We start from the raw sequence: 14,743 nt of genomic DNA on the forward strand, positions 1-14,743 counted from the left end.
ATTCACTGAAAAATGGTAAGCTGATTTAGAAAGGCAAGAACAACAATCCCTTAATACATAGTCCTTTTAAGATACAGCTAATATTACGTTAGCAAACTTAGGAGTTGCTTCACATTTATAGGGGAAAAAATATAATTATCACAGCACTAACTTCAGTGAACAACCTAAAATTCTGACTATGGTAGATAGTATTAGAGAAAGAGAAAATTGCAAATGAAATAACAATCAGGGTCAAATGCAATACTTTAAGAGCAGCTTCAGATCTTTCCCAGCAAATACTGAATAGGCAAAATTCTTAACAGCTTCAGTTACCAAATTCTAATGAAATTCTGTGTCATATTTACCTTTCTCTCTTTTTGCTGTAAAAAACACATTTTGCATGGTGACAGACCAAAATTATCAGGTCCTTTTCTTTCAGAGGAATGTTTCCTTTGGTTCCCTTTTACGCATTTCAGTTGTATGCATGAGTTTGTATCCATTTTAGTCAAAGCTTTTGAATCCCAAATAAAATGTTATGAAGTGAAAAGACAGTGGCTCACTAGAAAATCACTCTGAAAAACAACTGCATTTTATAAGTTACCACTACACTCAACAGGGCAGGTTCTCGGGCAGTGTATATCTGAACAGCTCCATTACTGTGTGGCGACAATATTTTTCATACACATTTTACATCTGATTTACATCTCATTTGTCAAATCTTCATATTACAATGACTGAAATATTTTAAATATATCTTTGGCAAAGACTTAGTAGCAGTGCTCTTCAGTTTCCTTAGAATACCCAAACAAACATTGAGATAAAATATGATGCAGTTGATGACAGGAAAAAATAGGTATTTCTTGTGTTCTTCTCTTCCCTTCTGATAACTCTCAATTTATGGACGAGTGAGTCATACACAGTGAGCCAAAAATTTCGCATTTGTGAGAACTATTGACATTGGCCATCTTTAAAAATTCAGTTAAGCATCTTTTCAGAGCAGGAAAATTCTTGCAGAAATGTACTTACCTCTTCCAGAGCAAAGTAAATTAGAATTTCCTTGGCATTTCTTAGCACTTTCCTCAACTGACAAAGGACAGGAACGTGGATGTTCACACTTCTTCCCGGTCCATCCTTCTTTACAGTCACACCTTCCGCAATTACATTGTCCATGACCTTTAAAATGAATACAATTAAAGATAGGCCATCAAACTGCTGATAGGTATTAAAACCTCATTGTAATATGAACTTTATCTAATTTATGGTTTCATTAAATTGTTAGATTGGCAAAATAATATAATCAACTCACTATAGCTATTTGTCGCCTGACAATGACTAACACTCCATTTGAGCCATTTTCCAAGAAATGTTTCCTTCCAAGCTTCACATAGTTTTTCATTGGACACTGGACCCCAAAGCATTGCTCTGTTGTGCTGCTGCCTGCCCCATTTCTTCTTGAAAACCAAAGCAGCACACAATTTGTAGCTCTCTCTAATTATATTTGTGTTTTAATACTGGCTCATAATATATGACTAAAACACATGCGCTTAATTCACAGGAAGAAAATGGGAGGAAGCAAGCAGTATAGAAACTATCAGAGTAGTTCCTGGACTACCCACCTCATTTAGTGCATGAGAATGACTGTTCTTTACATTAGTTATCTGTTTTCCTTAAAAAGTGTTAAAGGTCTCCTCTTCTGTCCCTGGATCTCCTGTGTACCTGCTGACAGCTTGAGAACAGGACATACTTTTTCTGCCCACATAGATACCTGTGAGATGATGTTCTTTTATATAATATCCATCTCATTTGCTAGAGCCACAGCAAATGATCTAATGAGCTCATTTGAGCAGATGAGCTAATGAGACAAAAACACTTGTCCTATTATGTGAAGGAATTTCCCTATAGAAGTCATCTTTTTTTTTTTTTTTCTTTTTTTGTCAAGGCATTAAAATTATTCTCTTTAAAGGAAGAGAAGTCTTTTAATACTGTGAACTGAACATTTCTGGAAGCAAATCATTCATTTAGATACTGAACAGTACTTCAGTTCTTAAAATAAGGCATCCAGTCACCAGTATGAGGTACTGCAAATTGACTGTCACCCCTAAGCCATTTGAAGTTTTAAGAGGGAGCTGCCACTGTGTGATATTAAGTCCTCACAGCAGGGTTGCCAATTCTTATCGCTTGAAGTTTATGAAATAATCATAGTATTTTATTCAATTACAGTAAAATTCTGATCTGTAAACATGTTGCCATCATTTCAATACAATAATTCAGGCAATGGGGTTTTCTGTCTCTACCTGTTAAGCAGGCAGAAAGAGAAAGGAAAACTTTTTTTTGCAACAGCTCAGTTTAATGTAGCTCTAAAAAGAGTTGTGCGGTTTTCCCTGATTTGAATAATCCTTTCTGGAGTTATCGTAAAATTAATTTACAAATAATAGTCAAAACCTGAAAAAGATAAGGATGTTTTGCAGATACACCTAAAACCTGCATACGCTTTGCAAGATATGTGTGTTTATTTCACAGAGAGCAGTAAATAGTCTGTCCAACTAAAATCTGGCTATCCAGTCCTTCATTCGATTCTAAATTCTGCCCATCTAGCACAATAAACTGAGATGAACAAGGATGCATCTTGCCCATTTTTGGACAGGACTAAACCATAGTACTATAAGATGTTGTTCACAGTGGTCCAGGCGAAAATGTGGAGAGCTTTGCATGACCTGTTACAGAAATATAAACTTGGATGGACAACTAAAGTTAAATTAGGCTTTTGTTCTGGCTGTCATGGGGAAGGGAAGAGAATAAGAAGAAGTATCCAGCTCTGGGGATTAGACAGAAAAGGTAAGTATACTTAAACATCAGTTCCCATTGCATATCAAATGCCAATACCTTTCCCTTCTCCTTTGCCCCTCCACATTTGCAATTCTTCATGGTGTTCTCCACTTAAAACCAGCAGCAGTAGCAATAACATCTGGGAAAGAGGTAGTTCCAGACCCATTTCAGTGATGCAAGATTAGGTCTAGGTGTCACAAATTTACTCTAATCTAATCAGGCATATAACCCTCTCCTTCATCCTTAACTGCAGAACACATTTACCACATTACTTTTTTAGGTGTGTCTTCCTTAACTAATGCTGACTCTTTGATCAGTCCCAGAGTGCTAAAAACATTTTCAGCAATGCAGTAAATGTCAGCATCCCAAATTTCTCCTGCTGCTCTCATGACTGCAGTTCTACACCCTCCTAGTGTAAAAATCAAATGCACCTCTAACATTTGGAGGCGGCCGAAATGGGAGCAAGAAAATGAGTCAGTAAAGGTTATTTTTCATTTTTCATTTTGATTAGCTGTTGATTCACCATCATTTTTCAAACAAATAAAGATGAGAAACCTGACACATCTACATCAGGTGAAGAACAAGGGGTGAAGAATTTTATGTATCAATGTTCATTTAATCTTTTTTCCCTATTCCAGGCATTTTCTATGACCTTTCTATGTGGGATCAACCATGGTAGCAAGAGGAGGAGAATATACCATTTGTCAGAAATTTTTCAATGTTTTTTCTTGACATGGCTGCATTCTTTCTATTATTAATTAGGTTAGATCAAATTTCTGCAGAAGATTGTAACATTAGTGTTGACAGCCTGTAATCTATCAAATCCTTTTGAAATCACCTTCACTTGTTTTTGCAGAGTTCTTGTGTGCACAAATTGCATGCTGTGTATTGATCAAAGTCCTCCTCTCATGCCCAGCCTTATCATCTTTATTATAAAAAATTGTAGTCAAAATCTTCCTAAGAATCTTAACTGTTAGCAGATCTGTTAGTAGATAGATATGTGGAGCGTCATTCAAACATCCTACAATCCTTGGATGGACCATAACTAACTAACTTGAATATAGTGCTCTGAAATAGGAGTAGAAGAAAAAAGCAAGATGCAAGTGCCTAACATATACAATCAGCGGTGTTTAATTAACTACATATTCCTATATTTGACCTACTGATGCTCTACTTATTCTTAGATCAATCAGTAGTCTCACACTTTCATTAATGTTAATATAGATTTCCTTCAATTTCTTCCTGTTGCTTCTCTCTCTGCCATTTAGTATGAAATAATAAATACAATATGAGATAACAAATTTTCAAATTAATATATGTCCAAGATAGGATAGATACATTTCAGACTTTCAACCATCCTTCAATTTATGCAAGTTTACACAAAACACAACTATACTAGAAATGAACTGGTCACCTGGCAATAGTTTGTTTTTAAAGATCTATCCATCCATCCCACAAAAGCTGTCTGAACACATTTCTGGGCAAAGTACTCCAGGTAACCCTCCTTGATCCTTCTCCAGAGATTGCTTCCAAACTTAACTTTCTGTGATTCTTTGTTCCATAAAAAACAGGTAAGGCATGATACTATTTGGGAAAATAAGAACTGGAGTACTAAAGAAGAGCAAGATCAGACTAGCTGGATGTTTCTGTTAAAAAACTGTACACAGGTTCCTTTTATAGATACTGCTTACCTGAACAGAAGTCATCAGAATATCTATCATAAACTGCTTTGCAGTTTCTTTCATCACACTCACAAGTATCTCCATGAATATCTCCCCAGTCGCCAGTTGGGTCCACATCATGACATGTACATTCACCACATACACATGTGCCTATCAAAGAGAGGAAGAAAGAGACAGAGACAGAAGATTAACGGAGCATTTTTACTAATATTACAGGAATTTACACTTGAGATTATTCTGCTCACACAGAAGTACAGTATCAAAGCTGAAAATGTTAACTATAAATACATGTGTTTCAACAATTTAAAACATTTTATGATTATTTAATTATGATACTTTTCACAAGCGACCTTCTTGTTTCTTTTTGCCGGAGAGTGCTATTAAGAGTCAACAGAAAAAAATGTAGTGCACATAACAATCATGAATCTTCAGCATCAACGATAATTTGGGCTGACACTACTGACAATAAAAATCAATCCTTTTTAAATGACTTGGGCTCAGTGGATAATTAATGATTGCCAAAGCATAAACATTTAAACTAGAAGGAACTGGAAATTATAACCTGGCTGAAAATGGCTGGGAGGTGTTTGTTAACCTACCAAGATCATCAGAAACACTGTACATGCAAACAATACTCTTTTCACTTTTTGCCCAAATCAAGGCTCAGCTGTTTATATTAGGAAGGGAAATGTGATATAACTGAAGCATTTCCTTAGTAAAACCTTATTGAAACATATATCCTACTTTCTTAGGAAGGGTTCTAACAAAACAGACACTTTCCTTTATTCAGAAATCCAAACTTGCTTGCCAGATAGCCTGCAACTCTGAAAAAAAAAAAAACCTCACCATTTTTTTTTAGAGACCAACAGATAAAAAGAAGTAGCCTAACTTCTCAGATGCAGGCAGTCCATTTTCCAGAGAGTAGTGTCACATATCTGCTATTCCACCAAATATTTCACCATCCTATTCTCATTAATCTGAACAACATAATGCATTCAAGGAGCACAAAAGAGGGTGTCTAAATACTGCATAGAGATGTGCACACACGGTCTAAAAGGAGAAAGACCCTGCAAGTGTGCATACAGGACTCTCCTACATGAATCAGGAATAGCTGTTGCTCTGTGCAATACTACAGCCACCAAGATAGCCCTCAAAATATTTGCACTGGATTATTGATGCTTTTATAATTAAGTGACAGCACCATTGGAGAAAAAAAAAATGCAGAAGATGAGGAAATACTTATGGACAATGATTGATCATCCTCTGTTTTCCTGCAGAAACAACTTCACCTTGAATTTGGATCATCTGCCCCGGATACTGGAATGTATATCAACATCTGACCAAAATTAAAAATAATCTAAAGGATCATATGTAGCCTTAGCAAATGACTAGACAGTTGCTGGAGACAGACAACTCATCCATCTTGCTATTAAGGGAGGCTAGATAGAGAGTTTACCCTAGATATTTAACTTCTTGAAGGCTAGAAATGACGAAATGATCTCCTCCTGTACCATAAGACATACAAACATAGGAAATAAAAGAAATGAGATTAGAAACATTTTGTTTGTAAACAACTTTATGTAGTTGAAAGACTAACAAAAATTTATTTGAATAAAATCATGAATATATAAAAATGCAAATATACTTAAGTAGTATCCCATGAATATATATTTGTATAGGAACTTGTAGATATTCAGAGTATCATTTACGCTATTCATCCTTTTTTCCCCAATCATTTAAATGAATTTAAGTGAATTTAAAGACATACTTAATCATTAACTTTTCAAAATCTCTTTGACAAGAATGTACTTTCTCAGTGGAAAGAAAACATGTTTGGCAAAGAAAACTGTTCTGGCACAGTTCTATATTTATTATTTATTATTTCCAGAATTACATGAACTTCTTTACCGGTAAACCTCCAAGACTAAATGAGCTTACATGATCTGAATATTTGAGCCAATCTTTCGTTTTCCCCATAACTAAGACAAGAAAGTTTTCTAAATGCTCTCAAGATAATTATATGTTCACATTACAGCAGGTTTTGTCAGTAGAGAAGTTTTTTCAGAGAGGTATCTATGTGACTTGCACTTATATCCTATTGCATTAATTCTAGACTAATGCCAAAAAAAACCCAAAACAAACAAACAAAAAAACAAACAACAACTCATTTAACTCTTTGTTCATTGATGCCAGACATGGCAGCTGGTGAACAGGTGAACACCAATCTTAATTTATACAATTCTTTTTAACAAATCTGCAAAATTAAACAGAAATAGTGTGTGCAATTCACGTTCTGTAGCAAAAAAAAAAGAAAAACCCACACATTGTGTTAAGTATATCTGTCCAGCTCCATATATATGCCACAACACTACTACTGAACACTTGGGTATTCATTCAAGTCACAGTGGAAGAAACTAGCTTTGTGTTTTCATTTTCCCTATTCTGTTGTCGGTCCTCAGTCATATTTAAGAGTAAATCCACATACCCTCACTTTGGCTTTACAAAATCCATTCATTCAAAGTCAAGAATATGTTAATAATTAATTTTTCAGGACAGAGCTCTCATCACAGAAGATGTACTGATATATTATCCTGCTCAGTCTTACTACAAAAATGAGTGATGCGGGCAGCTTCCTACTCTTGGGTCAGTGCCGTCTAAAACTGGATACAGATATGTGTAAGTTTATACCTAAACACCAGTATCCACTCATTCGTTTAGAAACATATACCCAGATTTGAAACAAATAAGAATAACCCCAAAACTATTAGCAAATTTGTGATATATGTCCCAGTGTACAAAACACATATTGTAGAATAAAACCAAAATATATAAATATGTGCAGAAGAAATGTGTGAATGACACACCTCTGTTGCTGCAGATTTTGCCATCTGGAGATGTGCATCTTTTCTTGATCTCCCAAGGGGTGATGTCGCACTGGAATTCACATTTATCTCCATGCCAACCAGCCTCACAGTAACAGTTTCCACAGTAACACTTTCCATGGCCTTAACCCAAAACAAATTTCATACAGTGAGAGGCAAGTTTTTTAAAAGCATTAACAATTTAACCATTTTGATCATATTTTTTTTCTTCTGAAAACTTTTAATGTTAGCTAGGCTCAGAATAGAAGCAATTTATAGCCTGCATTTCTACATAAAATATGACAAAGGATATTTGAAAAATCGACTCTACACAATACTTTCATTTAACCATGGTTCTACAGTAAACAACCACTAAGAAAATTACATTACTATTTTTATATTTCTAAGCTTAATACTTGAACCTTTATAGGTAAATTTGGAAGACAGTATGTGTAATAGCTAAAATTTCAACAAAACTCTGGATATTGAGATGGGACACATACTTCCACTGTCTAAAAAGAACTATGTATTTTCAACTCTCCTTTTAATTCCAGAAGAGGTACCTTCTGCCTACACGCACATCTCATCATGATACTACATGCTACTTTTTCCAAGGTGCTATAAAAACACATGTGTAATTAGAAGATTTCTTTTTTTATTATTATCTTGAACCTCCACAGTCTGCTTTTTTTTCTGACGGCAATTAAAATCTCTAGGGCTTGAACTATAGCAGGAAATTTTTAGGGGAAATAAAGAGTTTGCAACAAGTAAGTAGTTGCTACACAAATGAGAAGTACAACAGGACTGATTAGGGTTCACTTCTTGTGGAGTGCATCCAGGAGGCATTGCTAGATATGCAGGACCTGTCTGTCAGAACACCCTTCCTTCCTTCTTAAATAAACCTACATGATTAATATCTTAGAAATAACATGGAAGAAAGGAAGGGGCAGAACATATCGAGGAGGCACCAGGATGGAAGACAGAAACTGTAATCAGGGAACTGAGATTTGCTTTTATTTCTGCTGCAAAATTAGATAACTTTGACCTTTTGTTCATATTCTGCCCATTTTTCCTTCCCAAGGTCTGGTTCAACATGTGGGTATGCACTGCGGAGATTAGAAAGATCTAATATTCACATGCATACACTTTTCAGTTTACAATAACCTAATCCAGACAAGCAAACCAATGCATAATATTTTAGAACATTTGCTTTAGACAGCTCTAAACCTAAGATACCAAAGCTTTTCATGTTGATGAATCATAAGCACTAGACACTTGTATATACCAACTGATTTGTCCTTTTATACTAGTATGCCTTGATTTCCATAAATATATAAAACTAATTTATTACAGAGATGCAACTAGTCTGAAATATGGTATCAGTTAATGAAATAAGGAGAAACAAAAAGCTAGGAAAAACTTTTATCAGAAGCAGTAAGTAGGAAAAAAACTGATAAAAATAGCGCAAAATAACTTGCTAGAATTAAATAAAAGCTGATTTTTATCTTGTTTGGTACCATATGGAATGGTTTCCAAATAAAGACAAACAGGATCACTGATATATAAAAGTAATGTGCTCTACTCTTTTCATTTTAGGTAGTTAACATATTGGCATCTACATCTGGATTGAGACTTCCAAGAACAATTCTGTTATCCTCATTTAAAATCTCTCATGCAAATTAAGCTATTTTTCTCTTCAAATGGACTTAAATAAATAGAATTTCTTTTGCTCTCTGTGTATGGAAAAAGACAAATAAAACTATATCATACAATTACTCCCAATACCTATATGAGTATATAAATATTGCAAGACCAGTTCTGAATCCAACTGTATGTACACACATACAGGATGCATATGTACAGCTTGAAATATATTTTCAGCACCTTCCAGCTCCCTAGAAATATAGGCAACAACATTTAAAATGTTACAAATGACATGTATTACACAGTATTTAATTGTCAAACTCCTATTTTATAAGGAAATAAAAGCAGAACTTAAACTTGAACTGCTTTTATATCTAGAGTTCACATCATCTTTTTCTTTCCAATTACAGATTAATTTTTATTCATTCTTTTTCTTACCCCTTTTTGTCCACAGAAATGTTTCTGAGTTCTTATCTTCCATCTATTGTTCATTATTTTTGCTTCCTTTCCACAAATTATTAATAAGCTATTTTGATTTATTTTTTTTCCTCTCCCCCTTAATCCTGCTCTCATCTGTGGCCTTAAACTTTCGTGTTCTTTTTCCATCAAAGACAGTCACACTAAGGAAATTCATGCCATCTTCTTTACCCTTCTTCCAAGAAGAGGACGATACTACAGGATTTCTTCATTCTTTAGCTTTTTGACTAGCTCATCTTCACATCCCTTGCAAATACAATTGTATTTTTTTTCTTTTAATTCATATATGCAGTAAAGACATTTTATATGTCCAGACAGTAAAATGGTTTTATAACACACCATATTCATCTTTGTTTCACCATATTCATCTTCGTTTCACCATTCTTTTTCTTATGTGCTACTAAAATACATACCTGTGCAAATCTCTTCTGTTTCATCGTCTATGCATTCTCTGTCATCGCATTCACAAAACTTCCCATAGACCATTCCAGTCCCTTCTGAGTTCCCACATTTACACCTGCCACACTGACATGTGCCTGTAAACATTTAAGATTATACCCAGTGACTACAATTTAATGAAAGAGTTTCTTTGGTCCATCAGAATGGTATACATTTCACTTCTGAATAGACTGAAATCTAAAGATAATCCAGAAATATAAAGACAAGAAAATACCAATAAAAATCTAATCTCATCTATAAGTAATTACAACATTAAAGTGTCTCACGCATAACAGGCAATATCATATTTTCCTAGGTGGAATTCGCTCCTAGAGTTGTCTGTCTGATTTCATACCCTTGAGGCAGAGTCAGCTTTGGAAATTATATCTGCAGTCCACTGAAAGGAGAAAATTGAACTTTGACATCTTCCCAAGAATGAAGTCCAGTTTTGTTCAGCTCCACAGCCACATTACATGAGGTGAACCTGGTATGGCTACTGAGGTACTTAGAACACAGTTGGGTGAAGTCACAAAGTTCCCTTACACTCTAGTCTCCAGCTCTTTTTCCACAACTACCATATGAGGAATAAGATTTTTAAAAAATAGGCTTATCGAAAAATTCAGGAATCAAATGAAGGAAATGTTGGGGAGGAATCTCTGCACGAAGAACTTATGATCAAACATTAGGAAAAAATTACTCCACCTAGAAAGCAATTATCAGAGCAGTATATTTAATTGGATGCCAGGCAGGCTCACTGCAGTGAAAGCCATCCGTATCATTATTAAAAAAATAAAAGTAATATAATAGCATATCAACATAAACACACAATGTAGAGTTTTACTGCCAAGTGCATGTTAAAAGCCAGGATTAAACAGCCAATTCTCTGATATTTGCTGAAGTCCTCATAGTATTCTTTGCTTATATTTTCATCTAGTTTTCACTAACCACTTGCTGTTTACAAACTGTTAGTTAGTTAGTTAGTTAGTTTGTTTCCAGATATACTGATGTCCGGACTCTGGACTGCTCTCTCTCTGAAGAATTAAAAGGACATCCACAATAATATCTTATTACTTCAGGACTCAAACCTAAATTAACTGTATGCTTTTAGGGCTTTTGTGGGTCATGTCTCAGAAGTTCTTGCTGGAAGGATCACAAGACATATGATGACTCATCACTACAGCAGCACAAACAGCTTACAGATTGAAAGCATTTAGACAGCAAAATGTTTGTCCCACATGAGACAAGCAAGTGGTTTCACACGGGCCTGCCTGCAGCTCTCTCTTGGTGTAGCACCCTCATGGGACTCCAAAATGCTTAGGATCCCTAGAGCTGGATTTTCTCACAGCATAAAGAAAAACAGAAAACTTTCTAACATAAGTAACTCCTAAGCTCTTGGAAAAAAAAAAAAAAAGAATAGAAAGGAATTGTAAGCAAAAATCTCTTCTGTCACCTCTGCTCCAGATCACACATTTACTTCCTAGCCTTTCCATGAGCGTCCTGCTGCCCCAGTGCAGCTACTGCCTCTCCACAACCCACCCTCCAAAACAAAAACTCTTTTTTTTCTTGCTCCCGAGGAAAACTGCAATTCCTCCCTTTTCCCTCAGGGATTCCTCCTGACCTGAAATGTGGCTGGCAGGACAAAGCCGAAGATGTCTTCTCTGCTAGCCAAAAATATTGTATTTCAGAGGAACATAATGCATGATAATATAAAATAGCTGTCAGTAAGCACTTATAAAAGGAGCTATATTTTCACAAAATAACAAAAATACCATAAAATGGCATCAGAAAAGATACTATCATTCTAATTGTACAGAATATCCCCTTTCCCTATCTTTACCACCTTACCACCTTGAAATTGGACTTTGTGTTTATCTGGGGTTCTGTTGTCAATGGATATGTAGAAGCTGTTTCAGCTGTCACTGAACAAAAATATAAATGATTATAAAAAAATATACAGGAACTTCATTCAGAAGGGTCATATTCCTTGTTACATATACATACTCATTACATAAACATACCCAGCAAACAAAGTTACTGAAAAAAGGCCCTCCATTGCGGGATTTCTGAAGGCCAGTGGTCATGTTGTGAGCAAGCCGGATCTAGGTGAAAGGGCAGAAGGACTGCGGACTAAGGGATAAGGAATTAGGCCGAGGGTCAGATAAGGAGTAAAAGAGCTGAGACAAACAAGTAGAGGGGGACGGTCGTTAAATGTACGGACGCGTGGACACTGCTAGTTAGCCTATCACACTGTATAGTCAGACATGAGGACGCGGGGTCTTAACCAATCCTTGTAAAGAAACGCTCGCGTGTTCGGGGAAGCCTTGCATATAAGCGCGATTGGAACCCTGAATAAACTGGCACTGCTTGATCACACTGATCGTGTCCGTGGTGTCCGAGACCCCCGTGTCAACACTCCATCAGAGAAATTTCATGCTAACATTACCTAACTAGTTTGCAGAAACCATTTTAAATTTCAGTACTGTAAGTACACATAATACAATTTTGCTAACCATAATGTTTATTCAAACAAAGTACAGGAGAACAGGGCTCTGTGGCCTACATGATCAGTTTGGAAAAATTAACTCTAAAAATGCTGACAAGAGCTAAAATAATAAAATTACAATAGAAGTAATAATATACTTCTAATATAACAGTAAAAGAACTGCAGTGACTTGGAAAAAGAAATAGGAATTTTAAGAAAACTGACCTGACTACAGATAAGTCACGAACAAGAAAAAGATAAAATTATAAAATGTTTCAAAAATCGAACATCTACACAGGCACACCAACTGTGCTGTCCTAAAGGTGCCTATTTCTCCCCATTGACTAAAAATGGGCACTACTCACATAGATAATCCAGGTTTGGGAAGGAGGAGTCCTGCCCTAATTGTTTTGACATCTGATTGGGTCATAGTTGGGTCATAAAAGTTAATTTTAAAATGGATCTTGCTAAGATCATGAAAGGAATTGCAGTAAGATGTGACAACAACTCATGTCATCCCTTCATGCCTTTTATTGTCAATTAAAAGAGAGAGCTCAGAGCTCAAAAGCAACGAATGCAGTATCTCACAAGACAATCCCAGTAGGACAGCTTGTCAACAAAATGTGGTTACAGCTTGAACTCCAGTTACCCCGAACTCCCTAACAAGTGTGATTATAATTCCTTTCTTGTCTAATACCAGCAAAACCAAAAAAATACTCTCTTGTCCTGATCCCACAAGACATTAACCCCTTAACCACTTTTAATGGTTGCTCAGCTAGTTCTTTTTTTCTGTGAAGACTCAGTCTCAGCAGTAAACAGAAAAAAAGGTCAAACATTCTTGTTTAAATACTTTGAGTGATCACAGACAACTGTGTTTATTTCTGAGAATCAGTTTGTCATCTAGAGTTCTCTCATTTGTTAGCCGAAAAATCATGAGTTATACATAATCTGTATTATTGCCATAAATTAGATATATCATTTACTCTGTGTATTGTATATTTAGAATTTTAAGTTGATTTCATATTTTTAAGTAAATAAATAAAAAGCTTTCATCTCTTACTGTGAGAACCTAGTTTGTCTTTCCTGCAAGACCAGCAACAGCAAGTATAGGTGGGGTTAATTAAAAATTCTCTCACTGGTAGATCAATGTCATTGCTGGAAAAACTAGGAGAAAAATTCTTCTCTGAAACTTGATTTGTAGCAATCAACCTTTGAAATTATAAGGTTGTGCAGCCAAGTCTTCTAAAAGGTTCTCTTTTTCCTCTGATTTAAATAAGGAAAGGAATTCCTACTTCAGTTGCGATGGGTTCTAAAACTAAACCATGCGAGAAGAGACAGTTACCAAAATAGAAATATGAAGTGCCCCAGTGCAAATCTACCACAATTGTGAATTTCAATAATCATTGTTACAGCTCATAGATGTCTTGAAAAATTGTACAGTTTATAAATGTCCTGGAAAAGTAGTTTCAAGTGTCACCTTTCTATTCTATCAACACACCACAAAAAAAAAAAAATCTAAATCTTATTTGGTATTAATGCCATTAGCACAGCCTTTCAACAGGCAACATGTCACAGCTGTAGTTTCTTCAACCTGAAATAGCTATGGATAAACCAGAGGACTAAAGTAGGCATTATGAATCATTGCACACAACATGAATAGGAATACACCTTTAGGAAAATTTAGCATTTTAAAGTATGTGCACTTATTTCTCATTCTCTTAAAATACGCTCTGCAAAACTCTTTAATTGCAAAAAATAGGAATGATGCTCAAGATAACACAAGAACTTTTTAAGCTCTCAAAACCAACAAAATACATCTTACCTGCACCAGAACAGATGATGTCTTGAGAATTCTTGCACATTTCATTGCTTTTCTTACGAGTAAGATTGCAAGTAGTTGGGTACTGACAAGCTTCACCATACCAGCCATCATCACATTTGCACTTCCCACAGTCACACTTCCCATGGCCTAGCAATGGAGGGAAACAGTATGTCAAGTCCTTTTTTTTTTTCTTTCTTTTTTTTTTCCATTCAGAAAGTTACATTTTCTAGTCCAGTTTTAAAAATAGATTACATCTATTATATTTTAAATGAGGATGAGGATCATTAGCAGATTCACTTGAAATCATTCATGTTCATTGTACAGAGCCATGAATAGGCACGATAAGTCTTAAATATAACAACACAACTGAAATCTCCACGACTTTGAAATCTAATGCATGTCATTTTAATAGGTCTGCATACACATGTCTATTTTTAAAAGTAATATAAAGCTAAAATATCCTGTATGAATAGAGTTTTTTATTACCTTCACCTCTTTCCCATTCTAGTATTCTCCTACCGTTAACTATTAG

The 14,743-nt window shown here is 35.3% G+C and overlaps 1 protein-coding gene across 1 annotated transcript in view; it reads right to left on the reverse strand.

Moving 5' to 3' along the window:
- The window catches only part of ITGBL1 (integrin subunit beta like 1), a 73,599-nt gene extending 59,245 nt beyond the window's left edge, over positions 1 to 14,354 (reverse strand). The window contains exons 1-5 of the mRNA XM_088525669.1: positions 14,212 to 14,354; positions 9,883 to 10,005; positions 7,352 to 7,492; positions 4,497 to 4,637; positions 1,006 to 1,152 (exon numbers count right to left, since the gene is read on the reverse strand). Coding sequence (XP_088381795.1) covers positions 1,006 to 1,152; positions 4,497 to 4,637; positions 7,352 to 7,492; positions 9,883 to 10,005; positions 14,212 to 14,251 — 592 coding nt within the window. The 5' untranslated portion in view covers positions 14,252 to 14,354. The remainder of the gene's footprint in view (positions 1 to 1,005; positions 1,153 to 4,496; positions 4,638 to 7,351; positions 7,493 to 9,882; positions 10,006 to 14,211) is intronic.
- Positions 14,355 to 14,743: the final 389 nt, after the last annotated feature.

This window comes from Tinamus guttatus, unplaced genomic scaffold (assembly GCF_059628265.1).
Source record: "Tinamus guttatus ecotype Peru unplaced genomic scaffold, ASM5962826v1 Tinamus_guttatus_pri_ptg000235l, whole genome shotgun sequence".
Lineage (NCBI taxonomy): Eukaryota > Metazoa > Chordata > Aves > Tinamiformes > Tinamidae > Tinamus > Tinamus guttatus.